This window comes from Lagopus leucura, unplaced genomic scaffold (genome assembly GCF_019238085.1).
Source record: "Lagopus leucura isolate 7727_CA_CO unplaced genomic scaffold, USGS_WTPT01 Super-Scaffold_100009, whole genome shotgun sequence".
Taxonomy (NCBI): domain Eukaryota; kingdom Metazoa; phylum Chordata; class Aves; order Galliformes; family Phasianidae; genus Lagopus; species Lagopus leucura.
The window spans coordinates 11,128,190-11,143,471 of NW_024962266.1; the positions used below are offsets into that span (position 1 = coordinate 11,128,190).

Consider the following 15,282-nt stretch of genomic DNA (forward strand, 5'->3'; position numbering starts at 1 on the left):
GCTTCCGATGCGCTGTAGTCCCGGCGCCCGCTGCTCCCGAACTGGCCGTCGCGGCGTCCCTACAGAAAGCGCCCGCCCCGCCCTGCGCCCCAGCGGGCTGCGCCCCCGCAGGCTGCGCCACGGCCGAGTTCGCGCTGCCCGCGGGGGCCAGCAGGAAGCGCGGGCCGCCTACAGGAAGCGGGCGCGGCGGCGCTGCCGTGCTGGCGCTGCCGCCGGGCCGTCCCCGACTCACCGGAGCGGCCGAGCTGCGGCGCCGGGCCCGGCCGTGCGGGGCTCAGCGGGTAGGCGAGGCTGTGGGTAGCTGCGGTAACGCTCTCGGAGCGAGGGTTGAGACGCTGCGCGTCGGCTTCCACATCGTGTTTGCGCCGGTTCTGGTCCGAAGGGGCGTCCCGCAGGGGCACTGTTTTGTTTTTCATTCCGCGTTACGATTTCGTAACTTAATTGTCAAAGCTGATCACGGTGCTTTCCGACTGGGAAGCACTGCAAAGCCGATTCGGCAAATTTTGTATCGACACCTAAGTAGCTACTACGAAACACAGCTTCTGCTCATTATTAATATGCAATTGAGTAAGAAGATATGGAAAGCTGAAAGACTTCATTATCACAGTTAACAACGTTTAGATTTCCACGTGCTTTTACACTTGTGCTGATTAATTGTCACTGTAGTGTCGTTAAGCACCGCTGGAACAGATGGCAACGGGAGGAAGAGAACTTAGGGGTCATCTCTGTAACTCACATATAACAAAAGCATGCTGGGCTTCAGCAGAGCACAGCAGCTGCTGCCAGCTGTTCCTAGGAGCACAGCACATCTGTATATACTGTAAGGCAAAGCAACCAAAACTGGGGTTAATTTCAGGAATGGTTTCAGCAACTTCTGCAGCTTCACAAATTTAGATAGTGATAGAAGTGGACCCAGGCTCAGGAAAACATAGGAATGCTGACTGAGGGGCTGTGGGCATACATACATTATTATGTGGGCATTCAGTCTCATCAACTACTGTGAAATCCCACATTTTAAAAACTATTAAGCAATTTCTTGCTCTCTAAATTGTCATAGTACCATTCTTAAATGAAAATACTCCCTTTCTTTGTTCAACTGGTTTTAAAAAACTAAAATTATCGCCAACGACCAAAGAAACAAATACAAGTTTATTGCCCTGTGTTCTTGTGTAATCCTTACTTCCTGTATTTGCACTGACTTGCTTTCCATTCTGCTACCTGGCATACCCAGTAGGAAAAACAGGCTGTGCTTTAAGTCTGTAATGCACCTGGTGCATTCAGTGGGAAGAGAGCCTGAAGGGGATGGGCCAGAAACAAAGGAACCATTACTGGGACTACTTGGCTTAGTGTGGTAGCCAAATGTTTTTTATCAGTGGTTCCTGGTGAACAAAGTAATGCATTTGAGTTCTTTTCTAACCAACTGGCTTAACAGTTTGTTTTGGGAAAGTTCATTGACAGGCAGAGACAATTACTCATCTGAGCAATAGGAAAAGGGATTGGGTAATTGTCAAGAACATTCACTGCAATCAGTAAGCAAAAAGAATGTTAAAATGCAAAAAAATATAGAGTAGCATGGATGTTAGCTGTTTATTGTCAATTGCAATTCCTTTTAATTTCCAGCAGATTAAAAGAACACAAACGAATGTCCTTTTAAAAAACAACAGGGAGGAACCAATCCCATCTGGCAATAATGAGGTAAGTTCAGTTTTTTTAAATAATATAATTCATATCAGACACTGTCTATGCACTGTAGAAAAGAGTGATCAAAGCTTGTGAAGAAACAAGAATTTTAACTGCTGAGACTGTTCTGGATCACTTCATTTAACTAGAATTCTGCAATGAAAGCCTGAAAATATAGCGGAGTAATGTGTAATATTTACAGGTAAATAACTCCTTAATAGTAGCTTAGAATATTTATCACATATCCAGAGCATACCAACCACACAACTAGGGGAAGAGGAACAGCTGTGAATGACACATCACTTGAGGTACTAATAGTGGGATGCAGTGACTGACACGTCTTGCTGAGGCCTCAAGAACTGAGACCACCTAAGAAGCTCTTAGTAGAAGAGACTACCTTTGTAGGAGCCACTTTGTAAAGTCCCCTATGTAGCTCCAAAAGCAGGAGAATCCAGAAGCCCCTGCCTTCTACAACAGTGGCAAAAGGTGCCTCAGTAGCAGGCACCAGATCCCCCCTTTCCCAACTAAGGCACAGCTTGCACAGTGCTGGAATCCTGTTCAAATGTTTTCTATTTTCAGGTGGATGTGTTGTGTGAGGAGTATGAATGTTCAGTCAAAAACACTACTGAAAAATTAAGAGATGGCAATCTAAAGTATTACTTTAAGTTGACTTTGTATTTTACTGTTCTGCAAAAATTAACAAAAAGTGAATGTAAAAGGCAAGTAGACATTAGAGATTAATTACCAGAAGTATCTCTCAATAGAGAAAATTGACTAAAGTCCTAGAATTATTATATAGTCATTTGTTTACCTGAATGAATTTAGGGTTTTGCAAACTTTGCTCAAAGAAAAAAAATATATCTGTATGTGGGATTAATAAGTTTTCCTTTTCTATCACTTCTTTTAAAGGTATTTTTACCTCTGTAAGCTTCCAGGAAGAGTTATGGGAATCCGCCTACTACGCTTTACTTCTGTGGTGATCATCATCTTACTTCTTGTGGCAGGAGCTTTAACAGCTTTGCTCCCCAGTATCAAAGATGACAAAATACTTAATTTTAAAAGGGAATCAAAAACCCAGAGTCGGTCTGCAGAAGATTCATTTACTCTTATCATGCAGACATATAACAGAACTGACTTACTACTAAAACTATTAAATCATTACCAAGCCATCCCCCATTTACATAAAGTAATTGTTGTGTGGAACAACATTGGAGAGAAGATACCAGAAAAGATGTGGAATTCCTTAGGCCCTCATCCTGTTCCTGTTATTTTTAAAGCTCAATCTGTAAATCGCATGAGGAACAGACTCCAGAACTTTCCTGAGCTGGAAACAAAAGGTAACAAGCAAGTCATCTTACTTTTAGTTGTATTTTTATACATAAAAACTATACGCTTGGTTATCTCATAAAGAAACAAAATTGCTCTTTACAGGTTCTTAGCAACACCAGGTAAAGCATTTACAGATAGGCAAAGAGTAACATAAAGAAAGGAAAACTGAATTGCTAAACTCACCCAACTGCCAACAGAGCTGCTCTGACTACACAACACACTCTAGGAAGCAGCCTAGCCCTAAGAGATATTCTCTCTTTAGAGGCTGGCCCTTATATGAGCCTATGAGCTCCACCCTAGATCCACCCCTTATGGTCAGGTGAGCTGCACAGGTGCAAACAATTTGCCTGTACTTGGGCCAGCCACACCTCTTCAGCAGGAGCCTGACCTAACAGTTCCCCTACAGTGCTATAAAAGAGAGACAGTCTGAGTTGTGCTTTGTAGTAAACCTTGGAATTGTTGAGCTGTTTAATAAACTATAGATGGTACAAAAGTGGCTTGTGTAATAGCATTTAGGTAGTAGTAGTAGGATAGGAGCCTTCTAGCAGGAGTAAAAGGAAGAGATGCCTTATGCGTTTTGTTGGGTTTTGCAACCATATCTGTTCTTTATTGCATTTGTTTAGCAAGGGTAAGTAGATCCGTTTCTCTTCTTATGTTAGTGCAAACTGAAACTCATAATGTACATGTTTTTTGAGTCAATTTAGACTTATACCATTTGTTTGATTTAATCTATTAATTTTAAGACAAGGTTTTCAATCCTGTTCTGCTATTCGGATGAACTTATTTTCCTGCCTGATTTTTTTATTTCAAACAGCATATACTTTTTAGCAATATTTTCCCTGGTCTTTGGCTGTTCATCTAAATATTCTTTCCAAGCTGTTTCTAGGAGAAGCACAACAGTAAGGCCTATCTGTTTCAACTGGGGGGGGGAAAAAAAATAAGTCACATTACAGACCTAGCATTACTTATAATTAGTAAGGGTAGCTTTACTTACTGTTTTCTTCTTGACGTACCTCAACCTGTGTCTGCTAGTAGGATATTAGAGACTTCATTCTCCCCAGTGTTTTTTTTTTGTTGTTGTTGATTGTCTTTTAAATGATAATAAGATTGTGCTGACTGTAAATGTAGAGACTTTAATGTCTCTGGAATTGGGATGTAAGAATATCTTCTCTCTTCTAATAGTCTTTTGTTTGTAACTTAAAGCAAGAATTTTTTTCATTTATTATTAATTGTATTAAATGTTGTTAATGCACTTTATTAAGTTTGCTTATCTAGAATTTGCAAATAGGGAGGAGGTGGGTAAAAAATTTTGTACTTAAAATTCCTTATAAATTTCATTCACTAAAGAATGGTATTTAATTTTTTAGCTGTATATTGCACAAGACTAATGAAATGATTCAGATCATCAATATAGCTTACTTGTTATAGGAACTTCATAGTTTGTCAAGTACTGCATTGCATGCTGTGCCCATGTATTTCAATCCTTTAATTAAACTTTCTTTTTCTTTAGCTGTTTTAATGATGGATGATGATACACTCGTCAGTGCTCATGACCTTACTTTTGCCTTTTCTGTTTGGCAGGTAATGTTTTCTACCTTAGCAGGCAGCATTTGTGAGTTACAATTGAGGTTAATGGCTTTAATTAGAAAGAGTAGTACTATATCATAGTGTTCTACCATTGCTTTTCTTAAATTAGATTTTAAAATGCACAAAGATTAGATAGTAGAACTTGCGGAAATATTCTTCTACATTCCTTATATTTGTAATCTCTAGTTTTCAAACTTGTAATTCTTCTTATATATGCACGCATTAGCTGCTGATTGCTGAACTTAAGTTATGAGTGTGCTTCAAAACACAACCAAAAGTGTTTTCTCTAAGAATTGATTGCCAAGTATACAGCTGCAAACTGAAGATAGATGTGGAATGAGGTGAATTACATCAATTTTGTAAAACTGTACTTAAATGCAATGCTCCTGTAGGTTGAAGGAGTGCATGCCAACAGTTTTGTTCTCTCTTTTCTGACTGTAAGCTTATGCTCCTCTCATTTAAAAAAAGAAAAAAAAAAAGAAAAAAAAAAAAGAAAAAGATCAAGTCCTTCATGGAAATATGTAATGTCTTTTGACTTCACAGAGTACTCTTCATTTGTGTATTTTCAATTTCTTTTTCTTTCAGCAATTTCCAGAACATATAGTGGGATTCATTCCTAGAAAGCACATTTCTACTCCTTCAGGTGTATACAGTTATGGCAGCTTTGAACTGCAGAACCCAACATTTGGAAATGGAGATCAATATTCTATGGTTCTTATTGGTGCAGCGTTTTTTCACTGTAAGTATTTAGAAGACTTTCAAAGACAACCAGAAGCTGTTTACACTTTAATAGATGAAACTCAAAATTGTGATGATATTGCCATGAATTTTCTGGTAGCAAAGAATACTGGAAAGCCTTCAGGAGTGTTTGTGAAGCCCGTTGATATAAGAAATTTAGAAAAAGACACTAACAGTGGCTATTCTGGGATGTGGCACCGAGCAGAGCATTTGTTACAGAGATCTTACTGTGTAAATAAATTGGTTGATATTTATGATGGCATGCCTTTAAAATATTCTAATATAATGATTTCCCAGTTTGGGTTTCCTAATTATGCCAATCACAAAAGTAAAGTATAAACCAATGATTTAAGGGGTTAGATGATGATACTCAGTGAGCTGTACCAAGTACAAGGAAAGAAAGTGTGATTACTGCATCTTGGCTCTCCTTACTTGCAGCCTCTGAGTTTCTTTCATGTGGCATTTTATGTTGTTCCCCCCTCCCACTCTTTCTTACCAATCACCAAGGTAAATTTTCAGAATTTTAAATATATATATATATATATATCTATCTTAGTGGTTAGTCATAATAAAATCTTTTTCCCACAACCTGAGAAGTGTTTACAACTAGGCCACTTCGGAAACATGCAGCCAAAAATGTACCCCTATACTTCAGTGATCATAATCTGACTTTTTTATTTTTACTGTGTACCTAACTAAGTAAACTTAGTTTTGTTTTGTGTGGAAATGCTTCCTTCCCCTGCTTCCCTTCTCCTTCTCCACACATTTCCTACTGAAACTGTAAAAGGGCTACAACAAACAGACTAGGCTCCTAGATTGCTGTACAAAACTCCTTTACATCTGTATGTTCCTGAAGCTGCTGTGAAGGCAAACCAGAAGAATACCCAATCAAAGCAGATCTCAGTCCTAAAACCATTGCATACAATATCCACTACTGCTGAGGCAGTGAAGAAGGATCTCTTTGCTACAGCTTTATTCTTATTAATAATTCTCCTAGAGTTGCTGAAACATTGTAAACAGTTGAAAGGTAAAACTTAGCAATTGGAAATGAAAGAAACACTTGAATACATAAAATATGAAAATTATATATGCAGTCAAGTCCATGAGATTGTTTATCAATACTATCTTTAGTATTTAGTTTGCTTTTGGTATATTGTGTGTATTTTGTTAAAAAAAAATATATGCCCAAGTAAATCTTCTAAAATGTTTTCTGTATAATTGCTAATGAAAGCATGCTGCTCTACATTTTTTCTAGTTTGTACATTTTGTAATATTACAGGTCTACTTATTTTAAAACCAATCTTTCACATGAACGATTACTTGCTTTCTTTTATCTCTGTTTTTGGCAGCTATGACAACAGAATTAAAATGTGCAATGAATGTGTAAAACAAAGTGTTTTAAGGTACAGTGCTATGTGACAGGGCTGGGCTATTATCTTTGAATTATGTGGCTCGATCAGTGGCAAGAAAGAGCTATTTTTTAATAACTTCTGTTTTATTAGAAACAATGGTAACATAGGAAAAACCTTTTTGCTGTAGCTATTTTGTGGTATGGATGAAAAACAAAAAAGCAACTTTTTTTTTTTGTATCAGAAGAATCAAATCTGCCATCAAATTTGGGCTTAATCCCACCTACATCAGTTTTAATTTATTTTCAGTACCAATTCAGAAGTTGGTAATCAATATCAACTCATGTCTACAATACACTATCTACACAATTGATGTATGATTACCTGGACAAAAACAGTCTTTGAAAAATGTGACATTCTTACAGCTGTTTCTGGATATGGACTCTATGAGTTCCTTTCTGGAGAACAGAGGATTCTTTTGTTTTGTTATATCAGTGTCAAAGAATTTATGCTCAGTAAAGACTTCCTAATATTTCTGTAAGACTTAAGGAAAAAAGCAAGCTTCATATATCAGCTTTAAGTCTGTTCACTTTTGTTATAAATTGTATTTACTGGGCTGTAGTGATAAGTAAAATCCGAACAGAACTATGTGAGATTTCTAGAAGTGCAGCTTGACTAGTAGTAGCTTCCTGCATTTCATTCATTTATTGGTCATCTTTAATTTCTGTTCTGTGCAGTATTATCTGCTACATTTTCACTATTTTAGTTGTATTTTACCTTTTAAATTGTGAAGTGAACTGTCAACTCAGCCAAATCTTAATTTTGGGCTTTTTTCTTTTTTTTCTTTTTTTTTCTTTTTTTTTTTTTTTGAGGAAAAAGGGATTGTTTGGGGTTTTTTGTTTTGTCTTTTGTTGTTTTTTAGCAGGGAGCTCTTCTGTATCAGTGAAGGAATGAATAGAAATAGAAAAGCTTATATTATTCTGGTAAATTTAATTTGTACCTTTGTCAAATAAAATATATTAATAGAATTGTTCTGTATTTATTTCACAAAGTTTTGACCAAATTTTCAGTGTTAGATGTCTGAAATAAGCTCATAAGCTCAACACAGATGAGCAGTATCAAGAGCTCATTTAAAAATAAAAAAAAATATTACAGGTATTTGTTGGCATATGATTATTTAATTTAGGTAAGGTTTATGTGTGATGACTAATAGTACAAACATTAAAAAAAAAAAAACCACCACCTGAAACAAGTGAACCAAAAAGTTCAAAGATCAGGCTTCAGGTCTAGCCATTATTCATTTTGCTTAGGAACAAAAGAGGTTTCTTCGTTTTAAAAGCTAATGTTTTTTTATAAGTAATGAATTTGTCCCTTGATGGTTATAGAAGTACCTTGATATTCTTTGAGATATTTTACTAACAATTTAAATATTAACAATTTTTTTATTGTGGTAAGAGCTTGTGTAGATGTCATTTGGAAGTATTTGGAATGTAAACATTTATCACTGCCTCTGAGTTTTCTGTAGAAATCAGTGTTTGTGTGACATGGGTTTTATAAGTGGAATCTGAAATATGTACTTAAGGAATCTTTTACTGAAAAAAAAATCAAACTACTTTCAAATTATTGATAAATACAATTCTGTAATTTTTAAAGAGGTTTCAGTCCTGAAATTGCAATAAGGCTACAAGATTGCTTCTATAGTTTAAAAAAAAAAAAAGCCACAAGATGTCACTGTAGGCTTGATCAAATGTTAGAAATAGCATTTGGAAGTGATTATAATGAAAAGTATGAGGTGAAAACATTCTGAAAGCATTTTAAAAGGCTTAGTCATGCTATAAAAGCTAAGAGGAAATGCTAGAACTAAAAATCCATTACTATTTAGTACATATTCACAGGGGAGAAGAGAGACTAAGTACTTCTGTGCTTAAAATGTATCTAATTGCCACTAACTGTATCTGCATGCAACCAAAGGAATGTTTGTGATCTTGCCGAAGACATGCAAGCCATCTGTGAGAACAGTTTTTGATAGTGGGACTTCAGTTGCTAGCTGTGTATAAACATATATGTATCCCAGATATACCAACCTAGCTAAGATGTATTTGCAAAGAATAGACTTAAGCACAAAACTAGCTTCAGATTCTAGATACTGGGTGTGAACCTTGTTACACTGTTCCATCTTTCCTTCTATTGGCAAAGGTACCTCAATTGAAGTTCCTCTGAGTGTGATCATATGTACTCTCAACACATAGTGTGGCATGTGCTTAGAAATGTATGTTGCACTGACTTGTAGAGTAAGGGGGATGCTAGGGAGGTATGGTTATGAATCTGCTCCTTAGAGAATTTCTACCCCAAGACCTTGATTGTGAATGAAGTATGGAGTATGTGATTTATTTAAGGATAAAAGTGGAAGAGAGAGGCATATTAAAGGATGAGCACGTTGATTTACATGACAAGCAAACAATACCCCACAACAACCTTTTTCAACTTAGTTCTGACACATGACTATGGCCTTGCAAGCATCTTCCACAAAAGAGTACTTAGAGTGATGTTCCTTACCTAAGTTCATGGAGGTTCAAAGAGAGTCATATTTGTGTTCTGGAGCTATGAAGAAAAAAAAAAAAGTGTAGGAATGAAGATATGAATTATTAGAGTAGTACCAAAAATAAGTAAGAAATTGTGAAACTAATAAATGCATGAGAAGTGCTTCCTGTAGTATTTAAGCACAGATTAAAAATGGAAGAGGGGAGTGCTTTCTGTGCTGTTTGGCCTCACCTGCAGCACATAGAAGGGTATGAAATGACAGTAACAATTGTTTTTGTTACAAAAAGTGGTAGCAACAACACAGACCTCAGAGCTGAGTAGGACTTTATGTTGTAATGTCTTTTTAAGGTATTTCTCTTCTTTTCTTTGGGGAAGAGCAGCATCCTTTTTTTCTTCTTATGAGAGCAGGTCTCCTGTGCCGCTCTCTGGTGTTTGGCTATGGGGATGAGCTGTCTGTGGCACTTACAGGCTCCTTCTGAAGAGGTGGGTGGAGGAAAGGCTCTTCTAACGGAATGCTTTTAAAAGGTGGTTATTCAGCAGTTGGTTAATTAAATTATAGGCTTGTTCAGCTATTGAGGTTCAACCCCCAGAAGTCAATCTTTCACTTAAAAAACAAACAAACAAACAAAAAAACCTAGCTTAGTGTTACCACAGACTTAGCAGCGTGTGCAAAATGTCTTGCCGCTGCGTAGCTTCTCAGTGAAAGGGAATCCCGACCCAACGTGTTAGGAGTTCTACTCGCTAAGGCTGCGGTGCCCTCAGGGCCCCGTTCCCGCCTCGGAGCTCCTCACACACTGCGCGGACCGCGGCGATCCCCGGAGGCGGGAAGGGGCGCTGTCGAGGTGATACCCGCCCGAGGGGCGTGGCCGGGAGCAGCCCTTTCTTCAGTGTGCGCCGCTCATAGGCAGGCGAGTTGGGAAGGCAGCGTGTGATTGGTGGGTCTGCCTGTCCATAAGACGAGAAGGTAGCGCCTGCCGGGCCCGGGCTTCGCAAACATGGGTCCTAGCTCAGGGTGTGAGGAAAGGGCTCTCCTGGCCCCGCGCGGTACTTCCCTATGCCCCTTCCTGCACCGAGGCGGCTTTTGCCCGGCCCGTCGGCTCGCTCACGTCCACTCCTCGCCGGGGAGATACTAGCTCGGCTCGCCCCCCGCCGTCTCAGATCTCTCGAGCCGCGTACCGGAGCACTGTGTTTCTTCGGGCCGCTCCGCAGAGCGCAGCCCCGGGGCAGGGACGGAGCAGAAAGGAGCGCCGCGGGGCGCGGGGGCGCCGTCCGGGGTCGAGGCTGGCCGCACTCCAGCGGGACGCCGGCGGAGGGCGGGGCCGTGCCTGGCAAACCCGGGGAGCTGAGAGGCGGAGGGCGGGGCTGGGGGGGCCGAGGGGGACGCCCGCCCACCTCGGTCCCGGCCGGCGGAGACAAAGGCTCGGGATCGCCGTCACCACAGCACCGCCGGTCGCCTGGTAACCGCCCGCGGCCGCTTTGTCCAGGGGGCGGCTCCCAGCCGGCCGGGGTGGAGCTGAGGTCCCTGCGGGCTATCGCCCGCCCGGCGGCTCGCCGCGTCCCGAAGCCGGCTCTCGCCCCCATTCCAGTTCCTATGCGGGTGGCGGCGCTCCCGGCAGCGTGGCCCGTGGCGGGCGGTTCCTCTGGGCGGCGGGTCGCGTCCCTGCGAGCGCGCCTTGGCGCTGCCCCGGAGCGCCATGAGCTCGGAGCCGCCCCGCGCCTCGCTGCTCCGCGCCCTGTTTAAGATGGAGCCGGCGGCGGCCGCCTCCGAAGTGCTGGGGGGAGCCTCCGAGTTCGTGAAAGGTGAGAGCGGGGGCTGCGCTGTGCTGCGTTGTGCTGCGCTGCCTCCGCTGCCTCCCTCGGGCCCCCTCCCCTTCCTCCCGCCGCTCTGCGCGCTTGGCCGCCTCCGTCGGTCCCTTGTGCCTCGCGGTTCTCCTGAGCCGCCAGCCCCGCTGCCGCTGTGTGGAACGCCTCAGTAGTTTTTCCTCCGCTGCTTTCGGCGGGTTGCGGGTCGGCACCTGTTGCTTAGCGGCGCCTTGCGCGGGGCCCGAGGCGGCTCCCGAAGAGGCCCGACGCAGCGGGAGCCCCGGGCCGCTCTGCGCAACGCGGCCGTCCGCTGTTTTTCAGATCGCCTCTACTTCGCTACTTTGCGGAATAAGCCCAAAAGTACGGCGAACACCCACTACTTCTGTACTGACGACGAACTGGTCTATGAGAAGTAAGTGTTAAACGGCTTTTTTGGTTTAAATAAAAAAAAAAATCTAAAAATCCTCCGGAGCTACTAAAATAACTCCAAGCGGTGGCTGAGCAGTTGCGTCGTAGCCGATCTAGGGCAGAGGGTATCTGGGCTGTCAAGCTCTATTATAAGTTGGAGAAGACCTCTTAGGACTAATTACATCTTATTAAATGGTGTCTTAAATAGAAGGTTGCTTAGTGTGACTGCGTGTGAAAAAACAGATCGTTCTTGTGTTCTCCTGTAGCCAGAGTATGAAGCGATCACCTTTCCTGCAGAATCATCCAAATGCAAAACTTTGATTTGTGTTTGAATCACATCTGCAACTTATTTCAAAGTTTTTAGATAGCACTTCCTGTTGGCTTTTGTAGCTTTTTAAAACAGAAGAGAAAGCATTATGTGAAGTAACAGCTTCTACTGCCTGGAAGACACTGAAAGAGCAGGAAATCAACAGTTAATTTGATTATGGGTGGAGTTCTACAAAGAAACATGAAATATACACAAAACAAAGTAATAGCTCTGTGCTGCAGTTACAAAGTCATTGCTCTAGATTATCTTCTCAGATAGCTGTTCTGCACAGTCTACCACCTGACAGAGGGTTTACACTATATAGTATTTCTAGAGGGACAAAAAGAAATCCTTTCATGAAAAATGCAACTTTTTTTTTTTCCCCCGTGGGTTTAAGAGTATCAACCACATCCTATCCCTGTGACTTCAGTACTGCTTTTGTGAAGGTGCATAGTAGTTTTCCTCAATTTGTGGCTTATCTTCTATGCAAAGATTACAGTTCTAGGTTGTGGTTTGCTTGTTTTTTTGGTTTTTTTTTTTTTTTTTGGTTTGTTTTTTTTTAAACATGCAATTTGAATCTTCATTGTCTTCAGCTGTCTATTTTCTAGTGGAGCTCCTGATGATTCTTTCTCAAAGTTAACATTTGTAGCTTCCTGTTTGGGTTGGGGGTGTTTTATGTAACAGTCATTGAAGCAAATTCAATAAATGTACCCCTTAATCCACGTATCAGCTAACCATGCAGCAGAATGTAACATAATACCACATAAACAAGATAAAGAAGTCTTTGCTTTCTTCTATTATCTTCTAGGGTGTATTTAAGACTTTAAGCATGTAACTTGTGGTATGCTTTCTGAGTGGACACTTTGTAGTCTATTGGGACGGTTTCTAAAGGTATCCTATTTTTGATATAGTAACAATACTCATCCTGTAGTATTCTCAAAATAGTAAAATGTAATATGAAGTAGAAACTAAGTGACAGTTGTCAGGTGGCATGAATGCATCTGTATAATAACCTAGCTCTTCTAGATAAGCAGCGCTAAATTTTCCATTGATATTTGCAATGTGGTGTACATCTCTATTAGTGTATGCAATATTTGATAGTAAAACCATGTCAAAAACTCTACTTATTTTTCCTTTCACTCCCATCTCTGAGGGGCTTGTAGTCTCAGGGAAGTAAAAGCAGATGCTGACAGGGTTACCGTGCTATGTTTTTTACCAGCACCTTTCTGAAACTGGGAAGCTAGTAGAGAAAAGAGAAATAAAATACAAATCAGGTAGCTTAGGAAAATGCTGGTTCTACCTACTATGGGTTCCCTTTGTGCTTTTCAGTGAGCTAAATGTTTGCTGTACTTCACAGGCTGCGCAGCAAAAATAGGCCTTGACACCTAAGTTTGTCTCTCAGTGATAGATAGAACCCAACTTCCAACACCAAGTTGGGACTCCTGATAGCTCTCTCAAAAATGCAGCCTTTCTGAGGAAGTAATTGGAAATATTTATGTGATAGTAAATTGGAATTTGAAAGTTAACTTAGGGGTGTTGTACCTCAGAATGGTATTTTCTAGTTTTCATTCAAAATGGCCTACCCATGCTGCTCTTCCTCATCAAAATTTCTTGGCTGCTTCTGCTTTGTGATTGAACTAGTTCAATCAGTTGAGAGGAGAAGAATAGATGTCTGTTCAGACACAAAATCCTCAGCACCTATGAGGTATGTAAATAACTGTGTTAACATGGTGTATGGGAACTGCTGAGTCACGGCCTGAACCTCTGATTGATCACCTGAGGTGAGCCATGAGTCAGCCAGAGGAGCACAGGTGAAGGCAATTCACCTGTGCTACCGGAAGGGGTGGAGCCTGGACCTATTTAAGAGCTGGCTACCAGAGGGGAAGGATCTCTTCTGGAGATCCTCCTCTTTGATATCTTCTAGTGAGCTCAACCCAAGGGTAAGCTCTTCTACTTATTCTCTTTTGTGATCCTTGTTTGCCTTACTCTTTTGATTATATTGCAATTATAACATCTTGATTATACAGCTTTGCCTTACTCTTTTGATTATATTGCAATTATAACATCTTGGTTATACACATGGCTATTTGCTGATTTGGTTTTGTTAAGATGTATCATACTAGTGACTAGACAGAGGTACTTCATTGTGTATGGAACTAAGCTGCTTTTCTTTGGGCTGGTCTATCTTTAGTGATACTTCAAACTGTGAAGTGATGCAGAAATTAATTTAGCTGACTATAGTGGGGTCAGTTTGCTTTCTTTGAGGCAGTACATGGTCTAAAAACCTCATGAGTATGTGAGTATGGGGTTGTTAGTCTGATTATAGAGAGCGTATCAGTGGATCATGTGGTGCTTGATCTCCTTCCTGCCTCACTTTGTTCTTTTCTTTCTCCTTACTCCTGGTGAGACATAAGGAAGTAATAGTGTAAATTAACAGTGTACTCTATTAAAGAAAAGTACTCTAATACTAAATTTGATGGGTCTGGAAGTTTTTGTCTGACCACTTCCTCTTGCATGATTTATCACCAGATTATACCCTAAATGTGGTTACGTGATCTTGAGTAGTTCAGCCTTCGCTTTTAACTCTAGTGAATTTGTTTTAACAAACTTGTTTTAACAAATTCATAAAATTATCTTATTTAAATGCTGCTACTTTGAAAAATGAAATGACTTCAGTGTGCTTTGGAACATATCAAATGTGATTTGATTGGGAGCTCACTAGTAGAACTGTCACAGTTTCAGTTGCATATGCTGCAATTTAAACTGGAACCTGTTGCCGTAGAGAAGTGATAGCATGCGAATTTCCTGTTTGAATTTAGAATGAATTTTTGCAACTCTGACTTCTTACAGCTTCCCCTCCCCACCCAGTTGTTTTGTTTCTGTAAGATGTTGTCAGTCTTTCTCTGAAAGTCTTTGAGGTACCTCCTGAGTAAGTCTGCAGTACTACATGCAAGAGAATAGTCTTGCAGAATAATGTATTGCAGGTAATGATTGCTTCAGGAAAACTGAGTTAATGAGAAATAATCCAGCTTGATGAGGACTGTCATTTGGCAAATGGACAAGCCTTGCCTTGGCAAGATCTCAATTAGTGAGTTAGACAAGAATAAGAAGCTTTTTCTTCTCTAAGAATAGTGTCTTTCATGCTTTACCTTTCAGTAAACGGATCTGGGTTGGGAATATTACACTTGACTGGTTAACTTCACTGTCACATCTTTTCATCAAAACAGTTTGTAACATCCTTTCTATTGTTGTGTAAATTTTTCAAGCAAAACTAAAAGTTAGTTAAAACTGGGAGTATCACTTTTTTTGTAAATAATAATGACAATTCTCATAAACTGTGTTTTTACTTGGTCACTTGTAGCTTCACATCTTTTTTTTTATAAACAGCTTTTGCAAATCTTATCTGAAATTTGGTGAGCAGCAGCAGAAGTAAATAGTATGATATTCCCCGTGCATCCTATGTTTTACAATGCAGCCTTCAAGCCACAGTATGTTACTTGCTCATTCCACAGCAGTTTTAGTGTTAGCAATATTTCTGAG

At 40.5% G+C, this 15,282-nt stretch overlaps 2 protein-coding genes across 6 annotated transcripts in view; both read left to right on the forward strand.

Annotated features, from left to right (window-relative positions):
- Positions 1–192: 192 nt before the first annotated feature.
- On the forward strand, positions 193–7,841 carry EXTL2 (exostosin like glycosyltransferase 2). 2 transcript variants are annotated; one of them, XM_042874159.1, is made up of 5 exons: positions 193–281; positions 1,621–1,695; positions 2,590–3,017; positions 4,520–4,590; positions 5,182–7,841. In XM_042874159.1, the coding sequence occupies exons 2-5, from the start codon at positions 1,691–1,693 to the stop codon at positions 5,671–5,673; spliced, it is 996 nt and encodes a 331-aa protein (XP_042730093.1). In that variant the 5' UTR covers positions 193–281; positions 1,621–1,690; the 3' UTR covers positions 5,674–7,841. The 2 variants fall into 2 exon arrangements, with proteins under 2 accessions (XP_042730093.1, XP_042730094.1); XM_042874160.1 differs by having other exon boundaries at positions 258–281; positions 1,624–1,695.
- A 3,069-nt stretch (positions 7,842–10,910) lies between these two features.
- The window catches only part of CDC14A (cell division cycle 14A), a 55,713-nt gene continuing 51,341 nt past the window's right edge, over positions 10,911–15,282 (forward strand). For 3 of the 4 annotated variants that reach the window (XM_042873844.1, XM_042873845.1, XM_042873843.1), the window contains exons 1-2: positions 10,911–11,024; positions 11,349–11,439. In XM_042873844.1, coding sequence (XP_042729778.1) covers positions 10,919–11,024; positions 11,349–11,439 — 197 coding nt within the window. In that variant the 5' untranslated portion in view covers positions 10,911–10,918. The remainder of the gene's footprint in view (positions 11,025–11,348; positions 11,440–15,282) is intronic. The other variant, XM_042873842.1, reaches the window with a different exon arrangement.

What these genes read in the sequence shown, in the direction of transcription:
- EXTL2 (XM_042874159.1), top strand. An exon ending in TCCTGAGCTGGAAACAAAAG is followed by an intron (nt 3,018 to 4,519) that starts GTAACAAGCAAG and finishes CTTTTTCTTTAG; the next exon opens with CTGTTTTAATGATGGATGAT. An exon ending in TTGCCTTTTCTGTTTGGCAG is followed by an intron (nt 4,591 to 5,181) that starts GTAATGTTTTCT and finishes TTTTTCTTTCAG; the next exon opens with CAATTTCCAGAACATATAGT.